Source organism: Trachinotus anak, unplaced genomic scaffold, assembly GCF_046630095.1.
Source record: "Trachinotus anak isolate AG129_WGS33_773 ecotype Australia unplaced genomic scaffold, CSIRO_AGI_Tana_v1 ptg000013l, whole genome shotgun sequence".
Classification (NCBI taxonomy): Eukaryota; Metazoa; Chordata; class Actinopteri; order Carangiformes; family Carangidae; genus Trachinotus; species Trachinotus anak.
The window spans coordinates 6,575,263-6,597,574 of NW_027273864.1; the positions used below are offsets into that span (position 1 = coordinate 6,575,263).

The 22,312-nt window shown below is 42.7% G+C and overlaps 1 protein-coding gene across 6 annotated transcripts in view; it reads left to right on the plus strand.

The window, feature by feature from the left end:
* frmd4ba (FERM domain containing 4Ba) overlaps positions 1 to 22,312 on the plus strand; it is a 41,819-nt gene that overhangs the window by 18,239 nt on the left and 1,268 nt on the right. The window contains exons 2-24 of one of the 6 annotated variants that reach the window (XM_071495478.1): positions 1,317 to 1,382; positions 1,537 to 1,631; positions 1,870 to 1,962; positions 2,248 to 2,332; positions 3,758 to 3,814; positions 4,171 to 4,193; positions 8,103 to 8,186; positions 8,977 to 9,042; positions 9,560 to 9,617; positions 10,253 to 10,339; positions 15,274 to 15,350; positions 15,918 to 16,056; positions 17,272 to 17,413; positions 17,518 to 17,651; positions 17,735 to 17,851; positions 18,267 to 18,495; positions 18,621 to 18,677; positions 18,785 to 18,920; positions 19,557 to 19,721; positions 19,817 to 20,577; positions 20,686 to 20,818; positions 21,188 to 21,436; positions 21,806 to 21,942. In XM_071495478.1, coding sequence (XP_071351579.1) covers positions 1,317 to 1,382; positions 1,537 to 1,631; positions 1,870 to 1,962; positions 2,248 to 2,332; positions 3,758 to 3,814; positions 4,171 to 4,193; positions 8,103 to 8,186; positions 8,977 to 9,042; positions 9,560 to 9,617; positions 10,253 to 10,339; positions 15,274 to 15,350; positions 15,918 to 16,056; positions 17,272 to 17,413; positions 17,518 to 17,651; positions 17,735 to 17,851; positions 18,267 to 18,495; positions 18,621 to 18,677; positions 18,785 to 18,920; positions 19,557 to 19,721; positions 19,817 to 20,577; positions 20,686 to 20,818; positions 21,188 to 21,436; position 21,806 — 3,054 coding nt within the window. In that variant the 3' untranslated portion in view covers positions 21,807 to 21,942. Of the gene's footprint in view, positions 1 to 1,316; positions 1,383 to 1,536; positions 1,632 to 1,869; positions 1,963 to 2,247; positions 2,333 to 3,757; positions 3,815 to 4,170; positions 4,194 to 8,102; positions 8,187 to 8,976; positions 9,043 to 9,559; positions 9,618 to 10,252; positions 10,340 to 15,273; positions 15,351 to 15,917; positions 16,057 to 17,271; positions 17,414 to 17,517; positions 17,652 to 17,734; positions 17,852 to 18,266; positions 18,496 to 18,620; positions 18,678 to 18,784; positions 18,921 to 19,556; positions 19,722 to 19,816; positions 20,578 to 20,685; positions 20,819 to 21,187; positions 21,437 to 21,805; positions 21,954 to 22,312 lie in introns of those variants that run through there. The other 5 variants (XM_071495480.1, XM_071495481.1, XM_071495482.1 and 2 more) reach the window with 5 other exon arrangements.

The following is a 22,312-nucleotide window of genomic DNA, read 5'->3' on the forward strand; positions in this document are numbered from 1 at the left end:
AACATGACCCTGTCTTTCCACCACAGAGGCCAAGCAGTTGGACACCACATGTTTTTTATTGAAGTCACCGAAATAAAAAGGCGTCTGGGACACATTCCTGGGCAGCAAACAGCAACAAGGCAACACAAACACACACTCTTGGCAATGAGGTTCAGCCAAGTGTGTCTGACATCAAACAGTAGTGAGCTACCTCTGTTACTACTGAGCAGCGTAGATTTACAGAATGGTGGAACTGACTTTGCACTAAGCTCCCAACCACTAAAAGGCACCGTAATGAATTAAAGCAAGTTTGTATCAGATGTTAATGTAATTACAGCATTTGTCAGATCATTCTGACAAAACTCAGTTGTTGTCTGTAGAAAACTGAAACAACCCCTGTGAAAATTGATGCTGTCTATGTTTTGCTTTCAGGCCACTCAGGTGTATCAATATGCGCTGCGGTCTGCCACAGTGTCTTTTTTGATGTCGCCACCAGTGGGCAGCAAAGTCAGTAATTTTAAAATTCACACAGTGGCTTTAATTAATAAACCGTATAAACACAGTGTCATCAGAATTTGAACAAGGAGTCACACATGTTTTTAATATCAGAATATGAATCTGAATGTTGGCATCAGCTCAAGACACTGGAATATGACTTGACTGTTATTCATCACCACACAATAACATTTCTGTCTTGTTCTCATAGATTGTATGTAAAGGTTGTCATGCATGAAAGGCAGTTCTGCTGACTGCAGTGAACTGATTCTTAAAACTATTTGTCTAAACAATAGAGTGGAAATTCAATTAAACTTTGCAGCAGGATGTCATTGTCTTGTAGCGTGGTTGCTTTGCAGGAGAGGAAAACGTGAGATGAAATTTCAGGGATTTTCAATAGACCAGTGTTGATGCAGAGGAAGGATGTGAGGGTGAAAAGACAATAGTGTATATGGGACCTAATGACAAGAACCTCAGACTCTTTGTTTATAATTCACGGTGCGCTTATAAAGAGCTGATTTATGGCTGAAATATCTCCGCAGCACTTGTTTTAAACACAAAATAAGGATGATGGTCTTACGTTGACTTTGATCTTTTGGAGCGTGGGACCCATGTGGAAATCTGCCCGGTGGCTCCTCTTACCTATTCATTCAGCACAAAGACAAACATGACACTGAGGTGAGTCACTGTTCCACTTGCAAAAGGGATGCAGCCATTTTATCCCTGGGCTAAAATAGTGGAGGTATGGCTGTGTGGGGACAGGCTCAGGTAGAGGTGGAGACAGCGTGCTCCGACTGCTGCTTCACTTGACATGTCTCATGTGGTCTTCTTCTTCCCTGTAGATGACTGAAGGCCGTCTTTGCCAGGTCCACCTCCTCGATGGCAGGGATCTGGAGCTGCTGGTGCAGGTACTTTGTCTGTTTCATCTGATTCATTTGTCTCTCAGTGAGATGTTTTGTGTACACTTTTGTTTTCCCGCTGTCATTTCTCATTGTGTTCACATTTTAGTTACTGAACAAATGGTCTAAATTCAGCTCCTGTGTTTTAATCTCAACTCTCCAGCCCAAGCTGTTGTCCCGCGAGCTGTTAGATTTGGTGGCCTCACATTTTAACCTGAAGGAGAAAGAATATTTCGGATTGTGCTTCATCGATGACACGTAAGTACATTTCTTAATACAAGGTACATTTATTTTGAAGTGCAATGACCTAGGAGTTTGTGCGTGCCTGTCTGTTATTTTAAGACATTTTATTTTAATCAAAGTTATTAGTTGATTTATAACTAGTCCTTGTTTGCAGAAGGAGAGAAAAACCTTAGACCTTAAGAGAGGAAAGAAAAGAGAAAAAATTAAGATAGCAGTGTTCCAACATATGATTTATTCTTTAATTCCTGCTCAGCGGTCAGAATAACTGGCTCCAGCTGGATCGTAAAGTCCTTGATCATGATTTCTCCAAGACTTCGGGGCCTTTGGAGCTCAAGTTCCTTGTGAGGTGAGTGCTCTCACAAAAGCTTGTGAAATGTGGAATACTGGTCTCCTTTCTCGGGGCACATCAGCCCATACTACTGAAAATCTCAGTGTTTTACACAGAAGACCGAGTTGTGAATGATAGAAGCAGATGGCATGGCCTCCAGGGTGTGTCCTGGCCAACAGGTGGCAGTGATGAGACACAGCTCAGCTCCTGCTGTGTGACTGCCATACCACACTTTAGTGCACGTGCGGGTAATGTTGAAACATTAATGCATTGACGGGAACCTTGCTTATAAACTCTTCACAGGTTTTATATTGAGAAGATCACCTTCTTGAAAGAGAACACTACAGTGGAGCTGTTCTTCCTGAATGCGAAATCTTTAGTGTTTAATGTAAGTGTTTTTAAGCATTCATTTGTCTCATATATTTCTTTTTGTATCTCGTAACCAAAGTTGGCATGTCCTTTAGTTCCAGATCATTGCACACAGTCATTGATTGTCTAATGAGAAGATGCCTAATCTGACTATTGATTAGCTTTCATAAGATTTCATTCAGTTTGGGGTTGATGGCCAGACAGTAACATATTGTTGTCCAAGATTAACCTCGTCTGTAACTGTTGTTGTGTCTATATTACAGAATACCTACTAAAGCAATATTTTAAATGTCTTTTGTTGTAGCACATAGTAAAAATATCGTATTTCCTATAGCCTACAGTTTTCGTATTGATATGCAATATCCTCTTTTGTTTGTATACTGAAGTTGTGCATACATACCATAGCATTTACAACGTTCTAAACAGTTTATTGTGGTAATATTTGTAGATTGTTGTTATGTCTCTGATGTCTGCAATTCGTTTAAACAATACATACCCACAATATTTACATGTTTAAAACAACTCAAGACCACATACTGTCAAGCAGCTATTCAGAATGCTGCGTTCAAGTGCTTTCCGATTTTCTAAAAATCAAAGTTAATGGCTCAGTGTCATGTAAATCGTATGTTTTTGTTTGGCATCCATTCCAGCAGAACAAAGACCTTACACAACAGTCACAGCTTGATTAAAAAAAAAGTACAGGCACAGACTATCATTTAGATGTATGAATATATTAAGTATAGGTATTGATTGTATATTGAGATCAATGCAGTACAAATATTAACTTCCCAAGGTCAAAAAAAAAAAAATCTCCATGAGCCCTGCAGCAATATTAGTGTTTTCTCTTCAATTTGAAAACGTGAAGTAGTGATATTTGTGTTAAATAATATTACGAACAACAAACATCAATTATATGTCAGCGATAAGAGATATATGCCTACGATGAGTGTGTTAAGCTTGGTGGAAAATTAAAATGTAGTAGTGTGGATGTGGCCAGGTGGTTGCTGAACGGCGACATGGAACTGTACGAGAAGCGCCTGAAGGCAGCAGACGTTGCAGTGCAGTTTTTTTCGCGGGGAGAGCACACTGGTCACCAAGGGAGACGGAGACTGTTGAACCTGCTTTCGGGCCGTACCACTTAGCTGGTGGGGGCTCTAACCTCAAACGGGACCTTCATCTAGGATTTCTATGCACCAGTGTGTGTTTTGCCATTTATATAAATTATCACGATAACTCAGTTAAAAAACGGTATTGAGAACACTTCCCGGACAGTCTTAAACGCCGTACTGTCTCTGCGGCAGTGGTTCAGTCGGTAACGGTGGGACCGAGGTACGGGACGGGAAGATTTTCTCTCAAGTCAAGTGCTTCGGACAGGCTGCACTTTGTACGTGAATGTTTCTCGATAAAAAAAAAAAACATGCTAATTTGACCATTTTTACAACAGGAGACCATCGAAGTCGAGAGTGAAAATGTTTTCAAGTTAGCCGCATTCGCATTGCAGGTAAGAAGGAGTTTGTCGCAGGCTTTCCAGATTGTAATTTTGTCACTCACCCTAAATGTGAATGAAGACGGTCGTGGTACGCAGCGTTTGAAAACAGTTGTCTCTGTAGGCTGCTTTGGTTTGAGTCAGTGTTAAAGAAGCTGACTTCTTATATACCATTGTCCTCTAAAATGAACTTGTGCTTCAATGCAGTGTTTATCATTAGAAAAATTTAAATGTAGTCATAAATGTGTGAACGTTCAATCGTGTAAAATTACCTCTGTGCAATTGTGCAGTTGGCTAACATTAGCATATTGGTCAGTTTAGTGTTGTACTTTCTTATAATGGTTAACTAACTATTATTTTCTCTTTTTAAGGAGGCCAAAGGAAATTACACCAGGTAAGAAGTTATCGATATTATAACGTAAAAGCCTTGAATGAAAGAAATGCAGAAAGGTCTGCTTAAAAGGTCTTTGTTACATCTAGTTAACTTTTAATTAAAATCACTTTTTGAGTGAGCTGTACAAGATAGTTAAGCTGGGAAGAGACTAAAGACACAATTTTTTTGTCCAGTATATCTTGACAGTTTTGCCGTACTCTTTACAGAAGCATCCATACACATTTTAATCAACTGGAATCTGCAGGCAAGCTGTTTAGTCAGTGCTCAGTGTATAAATAATAGATGTGTACAGCCAGTTAATGCTCAACTTGAAAGGCTCAGATTTAATTTTACACTGGACTTCCCTCAGTTAATAATTCCCTTGATTTTGCTCCTGTGATATTGACCTGAACCCCTGCTGGCTTGCTGCCATCCACATGGTCCAAAGGTTGCCTTTAAAATCTGAACACTTGGTCTTTTGTCACACAGTTGCCTGTGAAGGTGGACAGGCAGATTCAAAGTGTTTACAGTTTCAACAAAGCTTTACAGAGGCTGCTCTTCCACATGTGATTGCATCATCTCTTCATAAATGTCACATAACTTGACGAAAACAGCCCATGTGACCCTTGTCCAAATACATGGACAAAGTGTACACGATTTGGTCGATGACAGTGGCTGGGAGATTCTGTACTAAACCTCCATAATCTGTTCACTAGTGGAGATAATGTTTTCACAGTGGGCCTTGCTGTCAGAGACCTGACCTGGTGATAAGGTTGTTGTTTTTTTTGCCAGCCATAGGAGTGAAGGGCATTGGCTGCCATTAATAAACACTTCTCTGTCTGAGTGAGCGGCTGAGCAGGTTGAAGCAGCACAACCTGTGTGCTGTCCCCGTGCTTTGCCTCTAATGGCCTCTTTCCATTATGTGAACACAAAGATTTGTGCTCTGTAAGGAGTTGCACGTGTATGGTTTGAATGGTGGTATATGCAATGCTGAAAATGCAGTTTGACCTCTTGTCAGCCACTGCCTTTGTTCTGTTTCAAAAAAGAAGAGCATAACTTGGCTGCATCTGCTTGTGGTCATTAACTGCCCTGCTATTTAAAACTGCGATTGAGCTGATAAATGTTCATTATTATTTATTACAGCTTTAGTGCAGATTTATGCCTTTGTGTTTTGATTTAAAAGTACTTCACCCTAATGTGTAGTGTGCAGTTTGAACTTTCAGTTTGTGTAGGTGTGGGGATGGGCTGTACTTTGTGCTGACTCTGAAAGCACAATAAAAGACAACTTGCCAACAAATCTGGTAGAATCAGGGAGAATGGGAGGGTGTCCAACTCATGCTGTCTTTTTCTTATTTGCACAGATACTTTTTTCCCTTGCTCACTCTGATTATGGTCTCTATTAAGTTGTAAGGCACTTGGGAGCATTTGTTTTGTGCCAATTGACAACAATTATAGGAATATTTGTTTCCTCCTTGGAGGAATATGTGGAAAATGGTAAAGTAAAGGTGCTATCCTCAAAGTTCTCTTACTTTACCAGAGCACTGGCTCCAGGATCTAACATTATAATTGAACTGGTGCATCCCCCGGTGTCCTCTGGCAGTATTTCTCAGTCCTGTCAGTGATGTCCTTTCTTTCTACTTCTGTGAGAGAAATCCGCTCATAAAGCATACAATATAAATGTGTCTCCTACACTGTATCAGCAAAGTGCCCTGGAGCAGTGAGATTAGCTGTTGAGGAGTTAGGGAGACCTCCTTCTCCTTAAGAGGGATGAGCCAGACCCACTGTCCAATGATAGACAACTTGGCGTCAGGAGGATTCAATGCAGTCATGTTATTGTGGTGGTGCTGGCCAGCCCCCTGCTGTGCATTGAATTAATGCACCATCAGGTTTTACATTATATTTGTAGTGTATCTGAATTCCCTTTGCTATGATAATATTGCAGTGCATCTTGTTCTAACCATAATGATTCACACATTATTGCGTGTTACAGCTGTTCTTTGGAGGATGATAAAAGGGATGGCGGGGAAACACAGGAAATCCCTGAATTGATTAATGTCTTTAATTATCACTAGCAGTTTTGTTAGTGAGAGGGTTTTTATTTGTCTTGTACAGTTGTAATCAGCTCCAACAGTGACCTGGAGATATTTGTCTGGGCCATTATATTTGCACAGAAAAATAATGAATTAACTTTGATCAACACAATGCCAGTTGTGTTCTAATTGTATCCAAATGAACTAATATTACACCCAGATAGTTTTAGTCCTCATTTCTGTTTGCAGGTGTAGCCTCTAGTTAGTGGCTCATTCACATCAACAGGCTCTCTCATTGTGCTCCCTCCACAGTCACCATGTCTCAGCCCTGTGGAATAGCTGACACATGAGTTTTATCTCTCCCACTCTGAGTGGGCTGCACTGGGCTGGGCTGTACCGAGTGTAGGAATTGCCCCCAGACTGCAGGCTGCGGGGAGATAACAGACGTAGTAATGAATTCCAGATTGCTGACAGGGCAGCATGGCTACGAAGTAGATCACCCCGACAACGCCAGGCCCCAGCTCCCCATAAAATGTATGCCATCAAACACACAGCGAGGTGCCGTGGCAGCAAAACCCAGTCAACCTAGGAGAGGCAGCCACAGGGAAGAGTGATTCAAGTGCCTCTGCCCTTGCAGCGGCTCACCTCTGTTTTTGTCTAGTAAGCTGGTTCACATAACTGGATCATTTTGGTTTTGTCCTACTATGTTAGTGACTGTTAGATTCCATTAGAGTTAAATTGACATTCATAAAAGGCAACTTAAGGACAAATGGTTTTTAATCTAAACTCAGCCAATACTTTATTTTCTCATATTGAGGTTATTGTTAAAGACTTAGCTGGTAGTAGTTGAAGATATTCTTATAGTTTAGACTACACATGGTCTGACCTACACATCTGAGTTCTGTCTGAGAGGCCACAGACTGTTTTCTAACAGCACTGGGGCTCGTACAATACTTTTCAACACAGGCAGAGGCTGCCAAGTGCTTGTGAATGGCTTTTGTTCAGGTCTCCAGTGCACTGGCCCGCCAACCCAGATCCCTTTTTGTCCAGCAGAAATTGTAGACCCAGTGCTCCTTCCTACATGATGTTGGGGAGTGACTCATAGTTCACCATTATAGACCTTGACAATAACACCACAATGTACAGATAACATGGCCAGTTGCTGTGTTTATTATGACACCTGAAGCCCGGACTTAACATTTTTTGGCAGTTTGACTTTGTGGGTGAGAACTGTACCTGCTGAATCTGTCATGGTGGCTGAACTGTGAAGATGAATCAAAATACTTTAGTTAACTTACAGTACATACGATAACTGTGAAGTGCAGTGCTGGTGAGAACCTGCATAAAATGGTTTTGATATTTTTGAAAAGATTTTTTGCCAAGCCCCTCAAAGACTCCCTGTGACTTAAAGGCCCTGCATGTGCTTTTATAAATGAAGTCTGGCAAGACATGAGTGAAGCTCAAATTTAGTCTTGGCGAGCAGTACTACTCTTTATAGATAAGAAAGATGAAAACAATATCCTGAGACTGCACCTTTTCTAAAGGTTTGCAAACATGAATTACTGCTGTCATGCCTTTAAGTATGAAATTCAAACCACACTGTGAAAGTACAAACATGTGGAGAACTGTTCTCTACACATTTTTAGACTTTCGGTTGAGATTCTTGTGTAAACATTTACCTTTAGTTTCCTTATGGTATGAAAACAGTCATTTTAAGGTCCTAACAGGATACTTCACAGTGCTGAATACACAGATTCTCATGTGCAGGAGAGCTGGTAATTAGACATTTTGGTCTCTTGGACTCTTTTCCCCGATCAAAATGGCTCTAGAAAGGACACACTTATTGTGAATGAATACATTTGCTGTTCTTAAAGTTTGTATATGATATTTCTTTTTTCAGTGCTGAGACTGCCAGATCAGACCTAAAGGAGCTCCCAGTTCTGCCCACCAGAGTTTTAAGGGAGCACCCATCTCTCAATTACTGGTAAGATATCTGACCTCTTGAGGTCTTTGAAAACCTCAAAATGCATGGGAGAGGGAGTCGAGTTTTGGGGATCGCACACAACCTTACAGATACTTGTAGTTCAACAACACCACAGTCCCTCCTCCACAAGATGCGCTTACAATTCAGATGTCAAATCACCTCAGTGGTCAGTAACACCTGGTGGTACAATGCAGTTTTCCCAGAGGAGCAATTTGGGCAGTAAGGTGCATGCTGACCTGCCTTGTATTTGGCAGATAGTTTAGCCTCTGATGAGGTGACTAATTAATGCCTGGGTTGTGTTAATTACATTTGCCCATTAGCCTTGAGAGAGCACAGGGAGGTGCTGACAGCCACTGTCTGAAAGATTGGTGTCTGTCTCTTCTCTTCACACTGCTGTTTTTGCTCCTCTACCTGCCCCTCCTCTTCTGGTTTAATAGTCATCTGACGCTGCTGCAGCCTGTGAAGCGGCTACATTGAGTTTAATATCAAAATTAAAATTATAGTCTTATGGTGCATGGGTGAGCACATGTGCACGCCTGTCTCTTTCTGTCTGTTAAGCCGCAGTGAGTTTGCAGTGTCGCTATGCTATTAAAAGGGATGATTACAGTGGGAAGTAAATGGGATGCATTTGCAGGAGAGGAGGATGAGAGCCATCAGCAGGCCAGTAGGCCAGACTGCATTTTCTGCATGAGCAGACAGAGTGTGTGTCAAAGAAAGGGCCCTCTCACAACTATCCCTCTGTGGCTTGAATGTTTAGCACTTGTTAAATGTTTTATCTATCCATTTGCAGTGAGGACAAAGTGACTGAACATTACAAGAAACTGAAGGGACTGACCAGAGGACAAGCCATTGTGAAGTAAGTTATGGAAATAAATACAGTGTCTTTATGGTTTTAAAAAAATATTTCTTTAAATGAACTGTCCCTTACACACAACTTCCTCTGATTACACAACTCTTCTACATTAGGCCTCCTCTTTAACCTCATGTGCCTGCACTGTGGTGGCTGTTGTTATAAGAGTTGGCTGTCACCAAGCGAGAATGTGTCATTAATTAGAGGAGATGCTCTTAGAGTAGGCAGCTGGCCAACCTTGGGAGGATGTCAGTCCTCCACTGTGTTTTTCCCAGGACTGCAACTCAGAGCAACCCCGGGTCATTTGCACTCGGATGATTTGTGCCCTTGAACTGATCAATGGACTCTCCCTCCGTCTGTCACAGCCCTGAAACAAATCGATCAGCTTGCCACTGCAAATGATTGTGGCTTCTCAATGACTGTAGCTTAAATCCCACTTTGTCTGTTGTTGAACAGCCACCAGTTGACAGTGATGAAGTGTAAGTGGATGAATTCCTTTTAACCTGTTCCTCCTCTTCTGAAGGTATCTGGCCCTGGCGGAGTCCTTGCCGACATATGGAGTTCATTATTACCCAGTGAAGGTAACAGTGGTGCCCTGAGTCATACAGTAGCTTAGCCTTTGACAAAGCGTCTGTCAGCATGCTGTCTGCATTTATTTTTCTGCATGTAATCTAACACACCAATCTAACCTTTATTCACTTAATTTTATAGCATTTTGCTTGATGCTTTAATCATGAGACTATTTCCTGTTCAAAATCTGTCCTGTAGCTAAAGCAGCTCAGTCTGCTTGGGTGGGATAAGAGAATACTATAGGAGTATATATAGTATAAGATTAAACCTTAAATAATTCAAAAGAATTAAATCAGGAATCCACTCAATCATTGCTACATGGTTAGTTGAGCGTGATTCAAGTGATTCCTCAAACTTTCCTTGCTTTTTACTAGCATCTGCTAACTTTCTCTACCAAATCCTGTTAAAATAAGGTGTGTGAGGAGATCAAATAGTGGCGTTAAATGACTCAGTCAGGCTTGCAGAGATTTGAAGGCCTTTAATGTATTTGATCTCTACTTGTGTTGCGAATGCTGTGAGCCTAATGGGGTAATTGCTTTAGTAACAGGCCTTTTTTTTTTTTTTTTTTTTTTTTTTTTTTTCAAACTTCCACCAATAAAGCTGCCTCTAATGAGTGGTGGAATGGTGTGTATGTGCTTTCATGCAGGACAAGCAAGGAATACCCTGGTGGTTAGGAGTCAGCTACAAAGGCATTGGCCAGTACGATTTGCAGGATAAGCTGAAACCAAGAAAGGTAGGTCGCCCTTATTTTACAGCTTCTCTATTTACCTGATCTGCCTTAGTTTTCATTTGAAGTTATTATTTCAAGGAAAAGCAAATCCACTGCATGAGACACATTTTTTTGTCATTTGTCATTTGTTGTTTGTTGTTGTGTGTGTGTGTGTGTGTGTGTGTGTGTGTGTGTGTGTGTGTGTGTGTGTGTGTGTGTGTGTGTGTGTGTGTGTGTGTGGTTTTTTCTCATCCATGTCAAAGATGTAAGGATACAGGGTTTCATTTACTGTACATGTTGTAAAGGCCTCTGGGACTAACGTAGGGTGTGGGCTTTGTAAATAAACGTGACTTGGTTTATCAAACTGAAAGTCTTTACTTTTGAAGTTAACTCTTTTTTTTCTGTGGAAGTATTTGTTATGCAGCACTATTGAAATACTTAAATCACCAGTTGAAATCTCAGCTTTCAGCCCCAGTGCTTCTTGCTGGCTGGTTAATGATCCATCCAAACTGTAAATAAGAGTGATTAAGTCCCTGGTTCCCATGCCGGTCAGGAGGAAGAGGAACACAAATGGGGAAAATATTTTGGAGTGCGCTGTGTGCAGTCAAGGATGAAGGTGTAAAAGCAAATGCAGTAGGGTAGCAAATGTCATAGGGATTATAAAACAGCACAACTTATAGAATTAAAAGAGGAAAATGCACAAATATGTGTAAGTGTAGAACTGATTATAAAAGCTTATCATTGGGACAGTATGCCATACAAGTTTCATGCAAACATTGCTGCAAGTCAATTTTATGTAGTCCAATCCTTAAAACAATTAATTAATAAACTGTCAGATGCGTCTTTGTAGCTTTATAGCTTTATCTGGTGTGTAGGAGATCCATTACATGCTTCTTCTGGTACATGTACAAAAATGTGCTGCTCCTGTACCACAATTTTTGAGGGTGTACTTTTGTCTGTGATTACCGTTTGGTGGGAGGTGTTTTTTAATACCGTCCCTAACAAGCTTTACTCCCCAGCCTCTTTCATTAGACTTGTCATAGCTGTAGTTGTAGGGCAGGAGCCTGTTGACATAGCAGGGTGTGCTGTTACACTGAAGGCATTAATGGGCAGCCACAGTTTGTCTCTCCCCAACCCTCCCAGTGGAAGGTGTGATTATGGTGCTCTGTGGGAAGCTGTGGGCTTCTGGGAGTTGGGGTGGCACTTTGCCAACCGGGTGGGAGGGTGCTTGTTTGGAGTTGGGGGACAGCAATGAGGGTGTTGGGGCTCCTGGCAGGGTTCATCAAAACTAGACTCTGCCTTCTCCAGCTCCTCCACACAAGGAGGGGACTGTCACATGGGAACCTCACAGTTTCCTGTTGTGGGAAAAAATGTTGCCTTTTTAAATGACCTTTTTTGTTGCTCTTGCTGATAATTGGATGTGTATGGCTACTTTCCTTCGCCTTGAGGGGAGTCCTCTATATCTGGTGAATATTGATAGTGCTTCCTGTCTTAGTTCACAGTCCCTGTATTCAACCCAGCCCATCCCTCCCTGCCCTCTGCCCAGCCCCTGTCAGCATGCTGTACTCATTATGGTAATCTGTGTGTGTGTGTGTGTGTGTGTGTGTCTTGGAGGGAGCACAATTGATCAAACAATACAAAATAGTTATCTGTGTTGGGGGCAGGGGGCTGGATTCAGAGTTGGTACTGCTGGGAGGTTTGTAAGTGTCCTTTAAAGTAGCTTCAATAGCTTAACCTCACATTATCTTCTCTGCATGCATCCCAGTTTCATCCCTCCTCATTGAATATGAGGAAGCTCAAAAGCTCACCCTTCCTACTGAGTAGAGGTGCCATATTTAGTAATATGAATACCCTGCCATTTCCATTATCTATAGACAGTGTATGCAGGCAGGCTGTAATTAAAAGGAATAGATCATGTAGTCCAAAGATCCAGAGGGGACTAAAGAAATAAGAAGATGCTAAAAGAAGAAATATTTTTTTATTTAGGGGAAGTAAGCACTGTAACAGTGTGTTTCTAGGATGTATGAAGGGATTGAAGCACATGGCAAGTTAAGGTTCTTGGTTAAGACTTGGTTCTTCCTTGAATTAAACTGGGAGGCTTGTCTGTCTGCCTCTCTGTGTGTCACTTGGGCCTTCTCCCAGCGGGTAATGGGACACTCTGTAAGACCACATGCTGGTCCACATATATGATGAGCCAGCAGAACCAAAATAAATGTTCAGTTTATTATGGGGGACAGTGTCAGCTCTGGGGTTATAATGACATGATATGAAAGACCTGAAAGGATTGTAAAGTTTCTTAGCAAAAAAAGTTTAAATGAAAACTGGACAAATCCCTGATCTCTTTTCTTTTGATTAAACTCAGACTTTAATGAATCAAAATAGGACACAGTTCCTTCCGGTACCTTCCTGCTGGCTTTTCACAACTTCAGCTATGTGTCATATTGTGGAAACGTTTAGTGTTGCCAACCAGCCACAGCCGCTATGTGACGTGTTACGTGAAGGGTGGGGCACATCTTTTTCTGTATGGGCGTGTGAGTCAGAGCATTTGACACATTTTCATCCATGAATGCTTTTGTGGACTTGTGTCTCTGGGGGTCCTTTGGTTGTTGGTGAGAGCTAGAAATGAACACCCTGAACCCATCTGAAACCACAGGCATTTCTGGCACACTTCCACATGCTTGTAATGAGACATTTAGCAAAAACAAGTGCTGAAGATACAGAAGTTCTGTGTATTTGCTCAAATCATGAAGCTGGTGGTTTTAAGAAAATGGTTACTTTTGTTTTCTCTAGTTGTATTGTTGAGTCAATGTTTCACAACTTGCTTGTTTGCAGACTGATTTCTTGGACCGGTTCCTCTTCAAGAGTCATACTTGAGGTCTTGTGATTGTAGAGTTTGAGGTGTGTCACATCCTTGACATATTTTGTTGGTGGCTCCATTTATTAGTTTCATCAGTGTGCTAACACACTGGTGTGGAGTTTCTCTAATAGGAGCCATGATCCACTGACAGAGTGTTTATTGCCTTGACCATTGTTATCTATTGTTACAATGTAAATGATGCTAAGTGATAGCGACCAGGGTATGTGAATTGGCGTGGGGTTCCCTCCACAATGGGATGAGGTTTTTGGATGCGTCCTGCTGCCATTGTTCCCATTGTTCATTAAGCACCATGATCTTTGTTTCACAGGCAGACTGACTGTGTAATTGATAGGCAGTGTAGTATTGGCTGGATTTTAAAATAGAAACCATACATTCACATGCATTGTTTTAATGGGGAATGGCAGTACGGTAAAGTGTTAAATCAACATTTAAAATCCATATGAAATGGAACTATCCAGAGAAACCCCTGAAGTCAGGCTTATCATGCTTGTTATTAGTCAAATATAGTACATGGAGGGTTTTCTGCCTGGTTAAGCGCTCTTGCTATTAATGATTAGACCATAGTGACAGATTCCTAACATGTTTTCCTGGTGGGGGAGATGGTTATAGTGGATTCGGCCATACAGCAGTGCTCTGTGTGCTCTGTATAACATGAAAAGCAGAGAACTTCCCAGACAGAAGTAGAGTATTCAGAGTCTGTACGGGCTCATAGCTTATCAGTGGGTGACCGGGAAGCAGAGCAGAGGTGAAATGTCTTTAAACAAGGAAAAACCTGGCTGAGCAAATAGTTGTGTACAACCTGCTGATCTGGTCTGGCTAAAAAGGAAGTAAGCTGTGTCACAGAGAGGGACAGCGGCACAGAGCAATACAAGGGCCTTGAAGGCAGTGTGAGGTGTCTGTGATGTCAGAGGAGGGGGGTGGTTAAAGGGGCGTGGCCTGCTCAGCTGAAACTCTTGCAACACCTATCTGGCTCCCTGAGAACAGACAAGAGAGAGTATTGTTCGAGGAGGCTCTAGCCCTGTGGGAAACAGTCAAAGGATTTGATACAAACCCAAGAGAATTCAGCAGGGATTTGATAAGTAACAGAAACCTTCCACGGTAAGCCTTCTTATTATGTCCACCTATTATCTGTTTTAAATGTTCAGTAGGTTTTTATTTTCCTCCTGTAAATTTTCCTGCGTCTGTAAATACTCTGGTCTGGTGTGGTGTGGTGTTGTACCTGCTGTGCTTTCTGTGGTAAAGATACAGGCTGTCTGTCACTGTGTGAGTCTCTCTGCTGTGACGGAAAATAATTAACTTACTATGGTTGGTTTGCTGAGTATAGATTATGGACATGAAGATGTGTCAGTTTTTTGTGATTTCTTTCACAAGGTACAATTTCTCACTAATTTAGGTTGTTGGTTGCTCCATTTAGGGAGGTACAAGGTAAAACGATTTTCATGAACTACATTAATCTCAGCCAGAGTGATGTGCAGCGTCTGATTTTTTTCTAAATGAGAGCAGGGAAGAGTTGTTCTCAGGCAAGTGGCTGCAGATCTGTTTAGTGAGTGTGATGTCAGTGAAGCAGATGTTTCATTGTGACACAGAGAAGTCCTGCCTCTGTTTTCCTCCATAGCAAAATGAAATGAGAAGCTGCTCTGCCGCCTGGCATGATTTTCCCTCCCTGCAGTTGCAGCAGCATTATAATTGCTCCTGTGTTAGCCTGAACTTACACCTGACTGCCTGGCCCCCTGAGCCCCATTCATTGCTCCAGCTGTTTCGCTGCTAATGTTGCAAGTTGACTAGAGAAAAAACTGTGTAAAGGCAGAAACAAAGTTGGTCATTTTAATACCTGCTTGCCTGTTGTGTTGTCTTATGGTGAAACTGATCCCCCCCGTATGGGAGGCTTCTAGCTTTTCTGAGCAAATGGATACAAATGTGTGTTTTACAGCCTTTGTGTATCAAATGACTTGTCTGTTTATGCACTGTAAATTCCACATTTTAGTCAATAGTCCTGTGTTGGCTTGTGTACTCAGCAGTGTGTAATGTGTCTCCCCCCCCCCCCCCCCCCCTCTGCCAAACTGTCTCTTTCGCTCTGCAGTTGTTTCAGTGGAAGCAGTTGGAGAATTTGTATTTCCGCGAGAAGAAATTTGCAGTGGAAGTGAACGACCCACACAGGTCAGAGGAGGCAAACCACTTAATTTATCTTAACTGATTTTCAAAGGTACTTTGCCTGTTTTTGAAGTGTTCCCATTTTAGCTGCTGCACCCTCACTGCTGATGTTCTTATCCTGCAACTCACACACTGTGAAGGGCATCCGCAGCACCCTGGCCCATTTAGGACACCATGTTAATGGCTGTAACCTGTCTGTTAAATGAGAGCTTTCCCACTGTTCAAGGGCTACTGTATTATTCTAAGGTTGCTAAAAGACCTCTGCTCCTCACACAGCTTTAATGTGGCTCCTTCAGCCTCCAAAGCTGTTGTTAAATACCACTGTCTGTTTCAAAATGAGTTTCATGTCACTACTTCTCTCCACTTCATTAAATTACTACACAAACTGGCACAAGTATAAGTGGCTAAAGATTTTATAAGAACCATTTTCTAATCTTTGCTCAACACATTTTTAATCATAATGACAAAAAGATTTTTATCGGCCATCAACTCTTCAGTTTTTTGTATAGGGCAAACGGATTTGCCTCTTGGATCAGCAGACGTACTGAGTGTCTGTCTTATTGTCTTCTACAGTAGAACAGTGACCAAGCGAACTTTTGGTCAAGCTGGCCTGGTTATTCACACATGGTATGCCAGCCACTCCCTGATTAAAACCATCTGGGCAATGGCCATCAGTCAGCACCAGTTCTACCTGGACAGAAAGCAAAGCAAAGTAAGTCTCTGCTTTCTTGTTTTATGTCGTTCACATTTTCTGCCAACTCACACTTAGTAAGTTATTGTCTAATACTCCTTTTACAATGATGCTTGACCCTCATAGAGAGCTTGCCTTGTGCTGAGTGACCCACCTACAGATCAGGGTGTGTGTGTGTGTGTGTGTGTGTGTGTGTGTGTGTGTGTTCACTGGATAGTTTGTCATTTTATTGACAAATTTAAGTTAATTTAATGATAATGAATGTTATTACCCAAATTTGAGTATCAGCCATAGTGTTTGCCTGCACCAGGCTGTAAAATGATTGAAACACACTGAGCTCGTGTCGCAGCCTGGTGTAACAGTTACTGTTCATCATGTGATGCACTGCCTGATCCGTGTCCCATGCCCATGACTTGTGTAAATAGATTGACAAAGGGATATGATGGGTTTACAGCTTTAATATAAATGGGTCCCATGCTAGTTAGCTTTATGTTAGGTTTTCAGGTCCTTAGCTTAGCAGAAATAGAAAAGTTTTTATCTGTTGGTTAGGTAGTTAAATCTGAAAATACAAAAGCTCTGAGGGAAAGATTTTTATCACTGCTGGCAAAGTATTCAGAATGATATAGTCACAGTAGTGCCTATTATTATGGCTATTTTTGCCTTGTCTTGGCTTAAAATTAAATATTCTCAACTCAGTGAACTATAATGTGCCATATAAAATGAAATTTTAAGTGTTTAGTTTGGAAGGGATACATCTGTTTTATGACAGAGCAATTGAGAATAAATAGGAAAAGGCACAGTTTGTTCGCAGCCTAGGTCCTTTTGCGAGTATTAAAACTTGTTCCAATGCCCCGAAGACACTTAATGCTTGGTGCTTAATGCCTTTGTGTTTATGACGACTATTTGCTGAGCACTGGGGCTGTTATAAAGTATTATTGGTGTGTGATGTGGATTTCTTGGTGGAGATGGATGAGCGTGTGGCTGCAGTCAAATGAGGTTAGTCAGCTTCTATCTTCCTCAAAGGCAGATAATGTGTTAGTGTTCATCCAGGAATAGAGCCCACACTGATTGATGAGAGAGCAGTGCGCTTGGAGTACCAAGCATGCAAATGGAGCCACCACTTTCACAGTGCGCTATCATTAAAATGAAATACTCACCATCCTTCCTACACCACTCCTCTCCCTCCTCCTCTCCCCTTTTTTTCTTTTCCTAACTGACTCTTTCCCTCCTCTATAGTCAAAGATGACCACAACCAGAAGTTCGGGAGACATCGCCATGGACCTCACAGAGATCTGCGCCCCGCGCATCAGCAAACTTTCCAGCATTGAGAGCAAAGACCAGCTCATCATGGCCAGTAATGGAAGCCTCATCTCAGCTGGTAAACAAAGAGTTAATCAGCTGATGGCATCAGTTCCACGCCACACTGATGAATGATGATTTATGGCTGTGATTTGAAGTTAATCAGATGTGCACTTATTCCAGGTTCAGCTGAGTCTGAGGTCAGCGAGGAGCAGAAGAAAGAGAAGATTGCAGAGTTAAAGAAGAAAGAAAAGGACCTTCAAGACACTCTGACACAGAAACTTGAGGAACTGAAAAAGATCTGCATGAGAGAAGCTGTGAGTGTCTCTATCCTGTTGTTTTGCAATGATGTGTAAAGTGTTCAAACTCTCAGCTGACTGGTGGTTGTTCTTATTTACAGGAGCTTACAGGCAGATTACCTAAAGAGTATCCCCTGGCAACAGGTGAGAAGGCTCCCCAAGTTCGACGCCGTGTTGGGACGGCCTTCAAGCTGGATGACCTTTTCCCCTACGATGAGGTTAGTATAGCTATGTTTTTTTTTTGTTTGTTTTGAGATGTGAGGTATGTGTATGTACTTTAGCATAAAGTGTGTTTGTTTACCTGGAGATCCTTCAGATCATTTGACTTTTTGAAATGAGGATAAGGAGTATAACTGGTTTTTGAGGCTGACATTGCATGTTCTGAATGAAAACTTTGTTGTGGGCTGTAGCTGGTCTACAAGTCAATGTGGAAAATGTGGAGAATATAAATGTGAATAAGAATATGTGAGCACACTAAAAACAAATGTTTTTAGATAAATTCCATATTGTGTCTTACAACATGGAGATGTTTGAAGTCTATGTCTTTGTTCAGAGGACTGCCGTTGACAGTCTGCTGTAGTTATGGGAAAATCCCTGTTAACTGTGTGTGTGTGTTTGTGTGTTTCCCTACAGGACCCACATCTGAGGAATCTGGAGAGCATGTTTGCCTTACAGCAGAAGATTGTGGAAGCAGCCATCAAGTTAGCCGGTGAGGGCGACCTTTGCAAGACAGTGAAGAAGAAGAGGAGAAACAACTTTCTGGATGCAAAAAGGAAGCTGGAAGAAATTGAGAGGGAGATCAACGCCTACAGGATCAAGAAAGGAAAGAAGCCCACCCAGAGAGCTTCACTGATCTTAGCAGGTACTCACAGTCACCACAAACAACCACAAATTCATTTGCAAGTGATAACTGATTCTAAATAGTGTCAATCTCTATGAGAAGAAGCATCTCTAAGGACTGTCTCTGTCTTTTGTCTTTTGTTTCAGATGATGTCAACCCCTCAGACCTTAGTTCTCTATCTGACAGCCTCACTCTGGATGACGGTGAGTGTCCAGACATAATAATGCTCAGCGTGCAAGTCTATACAACCCCTCCACCTATTCCTTTATCATATATTAGTTTTACTAAGGTTATTGCTTTTATCTCCCAGATGATGAGCTCGGTTCCCAGAGGCAGCGGTCCAGGTCGGTGCAGTATTCCCCAAGACCCCACCATGCAGACACTCTGGACATCCACTACAACAAAGACAGACGGGCCTCTTCCAATGACCAGCATGCAGACAGCAGGTACACAGCTAGCACTGAACCCAGTGGAGTATATTAATTTTTTGTAACTTCCACTGTGTGTCTGAGGCCCTAAGCATGGAGCTAGTACAGACCTGCAGAGCAGATCCAGAGCTACATTCCTGTCAGTCACCTCCTCCCTCTTTCGTCTGCCTCTCCAACAATCTCCCTCTTATCAGCCCAAACGCACCGGCTTTAAAAATAGTTGGAAAAGAACATGCCGCTGCCTGTGAAGGAGCAAACAACAATTCCAAGTTTAGAGGAAAAAGGAAACTGGAAGTGGCCTTGAAAGTTTAGTTAAAATGGCAGCTACCTCACAACTGTTTACAAAATTATACAGGTCATGTGTTGCTCTCAGCTTCAGAGATTTAAGATCATTTTAAACAATGCTTACCGTTGCATGAAACGAAAGATCAATGGACTATGAAATTACAGTCATTCAGGTGTAAGTGATGACTTAAGTGCAGCATTCAAGCACATGCAAGGTGTGTGTTTTTTTGTTTTTTTTTTGTTTTTTTTTGCTTTTCTGCTTCAGTTTTGAGAGCAAGTTAAGCGAAAGCAGAGGTGTTTATCTTGATTAAAAAGCTCAGGCCTGAAGAGGCAAATGCCCTGAAAACACTGTTCTTATCTGTTTTCCAGATTAAATTATGGCCAAGTCCAGGAATCGCTCCACTACAGTCACCGTGATGCCTTATCAAGCCACAACAGCCCGTTTAAACCGGCTTCCAGACAGCCACGTGATGCCCGCAGCATGCCCCCCACCCCCCTCCTCACCCGCAATGCCTACAGCAGCACCCAGCTCAGGTAAGGCCTTTTTCTCTTGAATATTTCCTTCATTGAGGCCTTTTGTGTCTGTAGGTGTATGTGTGAGTGACAACAGATGTATTTCCTGATTGCAGATCAGAAGATGCTCCACAACATTTCCGCCAGCGTAGCGGAAGTCTGGAGTCCCAGTCTCAGTTCCTGACAGACGTTGAACCTCCTGCACAAACGTTGACCTTCTCGCCAGCCAGACGCAGCAACAGCACTGAGGTCCTCGATGACGGCTCCTCCTACACAAGTCAGTCCAGTGTGGAGTACAATGTTCCCGGCAACCACACCCACAGGCGCAGAGCTCGTGGCCGCCACAGAAAAGACTTGTATGCCAACACGGGTAGCATGCCCAACCTGGCTCAGGCGGATACCCGCTGCTATGCCTTCCAGCCTCGGGCTCGACCCACCACAACAGCCTACTACGTCACAGGCTACCCCAGCTACGCAGACCCAGAGCCGTACTCCAATGGAGTCTACATGTACGACAATGAGATGGAGGGACACTATACCGTCAATCCGTCCTACCACCCCGCTCCAGCAGCTTATCATAGCTACGATATGCACAGTCACTATGGTAACGACGAGATAGACTGCATGTCTCAGAACCCGTACGCTACGCTGCGGCCACCCAGGAACCGTCAGGTGCCCCGCAGCAATGAACAGGTCAGCAGGAACATCCAAAAGGCTTTGGTGGCCGAACACTTGAGAGGCTGGTACCATCGCAACGCTGCACACAAACCAGCTGCATACAACTACGACTACGACAGAGGCTCCCAGCAGAGCCTGGGCTATCAGACCATGCCTACACCCTACAGCCACAACAACAGAAACATCTCCTACTCATCAGGTCAGACCACTACACCATGTATAACACAATCTCTAGTGCATTATATCGTTGACTCTAGTTTCACATGTTGGTGGGTCATGACTAACTTGTACCATTTTTTTTCTCCAGTGTCCTCAGTGTCCTCCACTGGAAACTGGCACGGCCACATGAGTGGTGGTATGTCAGAATATGACATGCCTGTGCATGCGTCGCCGTCCTACTCTTACAGCACAGCCCCCTATAGCCACTCCGCCCACAGCAGGTGAGCAAAAAAAACTTGGCCTCAACTCAGCTCCTTATCCAATAAGCCACTCCCTGATCCTCCTTATCCCTAGAGCTAAGTGCTAGTGTTTAATTACGTGGAATGGATGGCTACAGAAAATATAAGCTGCTGTTTGCTTTTCTTATCCCTTACGCACAACACTTCTATGGACTAATGTGTAGCCAGTTTTACCTTTTCTTTAACTTCGCCTTTATGAGACCACAGTCCACAAACATGTATTTATTTATCGTGACAGCCTTGTTCAGCAGTAGGCTTACAGGATCTAAGCAGCCAGCAGTCACACCTTCCTTAGAACTTAAGAATGGTTCTCCTCTCCCTAACTGTCCACCGGCCCCTGCTTTCTTATAGATATGGCGCTTCCCAGTTTTTAAAGGGCTCCTGGCACAGCCCTGATGGCCAGAGGCGTTGTGCCTTTTTCCCTGCTAGTTCTTCCTCCTCAGCTTCCTCCTCCACCTCCTCCCTGCCCTCCTCCTCCTTTCCCTCCTCCTCCTACTCCCCTGGCTGTCGGGTCAGACAGGTGGCCTCCAGCCCTGCGCAGCCACAATCCTCCAGAGGGCACAGGTTCAATAAGGTGTCCTTTGCTAAAGGTAGCTCATAGTAAGTAAACAGCAACAGCTGGAGCCTGTGCGTTTGCTTTTTTTCAGTTTGTCCGCAGTGTGACTCCACAGTCTGCTTGTTGATGTTTTGAATTGAAGTTTGCATCTCTGAGATGTTTTACTGATCATCTATTGTCATGTATGATTAGATAACTGCATGGCTTCTTTACAAAACATGCCTGCCCTACTTCCTCCTCTGGCAAGCATATTGCCATCCAGTGGTCACATTTCTCTGCAGTGTGCCTTTGCTGCTCAGTTTTTTTAAGTTTGTGATTTATACTATGCTGTTTGCTTTCTTCTTGGCCCATGCAGAGGCTCCCTGTCCATGTGCTGTCATTCACCCTTGACCTTTGCCCCCTCTCATGTGCAGATGTCCCCCAGAGTTTGAGTGGCGGAGCTGTGATAGGATGGCGTGCCCTGCGGGGCCTTTAGAGAGGTGTGGTGCTGTTGCCTATGATACTGACCAGGATAATTAACCCCTTCCCCCCAATAATCAAAGTCACAGCACAGAAGAAAGGGTGAGACCAGAATGTGAAATTACCCCACATGGTTATCATGGTGATGGTGATGTGTCTTCTTATATACATAGCAGGGACTGACAGAAAACTCCAAATCATTTTATTTGAATCTTTCCGATTCTTGGTGTCTTGTGGTGGCGGGAGAGCACTTGTGTGGCAGAGGGAAAATGTGACCCCTGAACATTGTTGCATTTTGTGAAGGCTATGCATCTGTATAATGCCTGTGTGCATCTGCTGTTTTGCTGGGCAAGAATGTTTGACCCTGGGTTTGCAACATTAACATGCCTGAAAGACAAGATGTTTGTTGTTCATGTATTTTTTTTTTTTTTATAATTAAACTTTTAATGTAGCTTGGATCT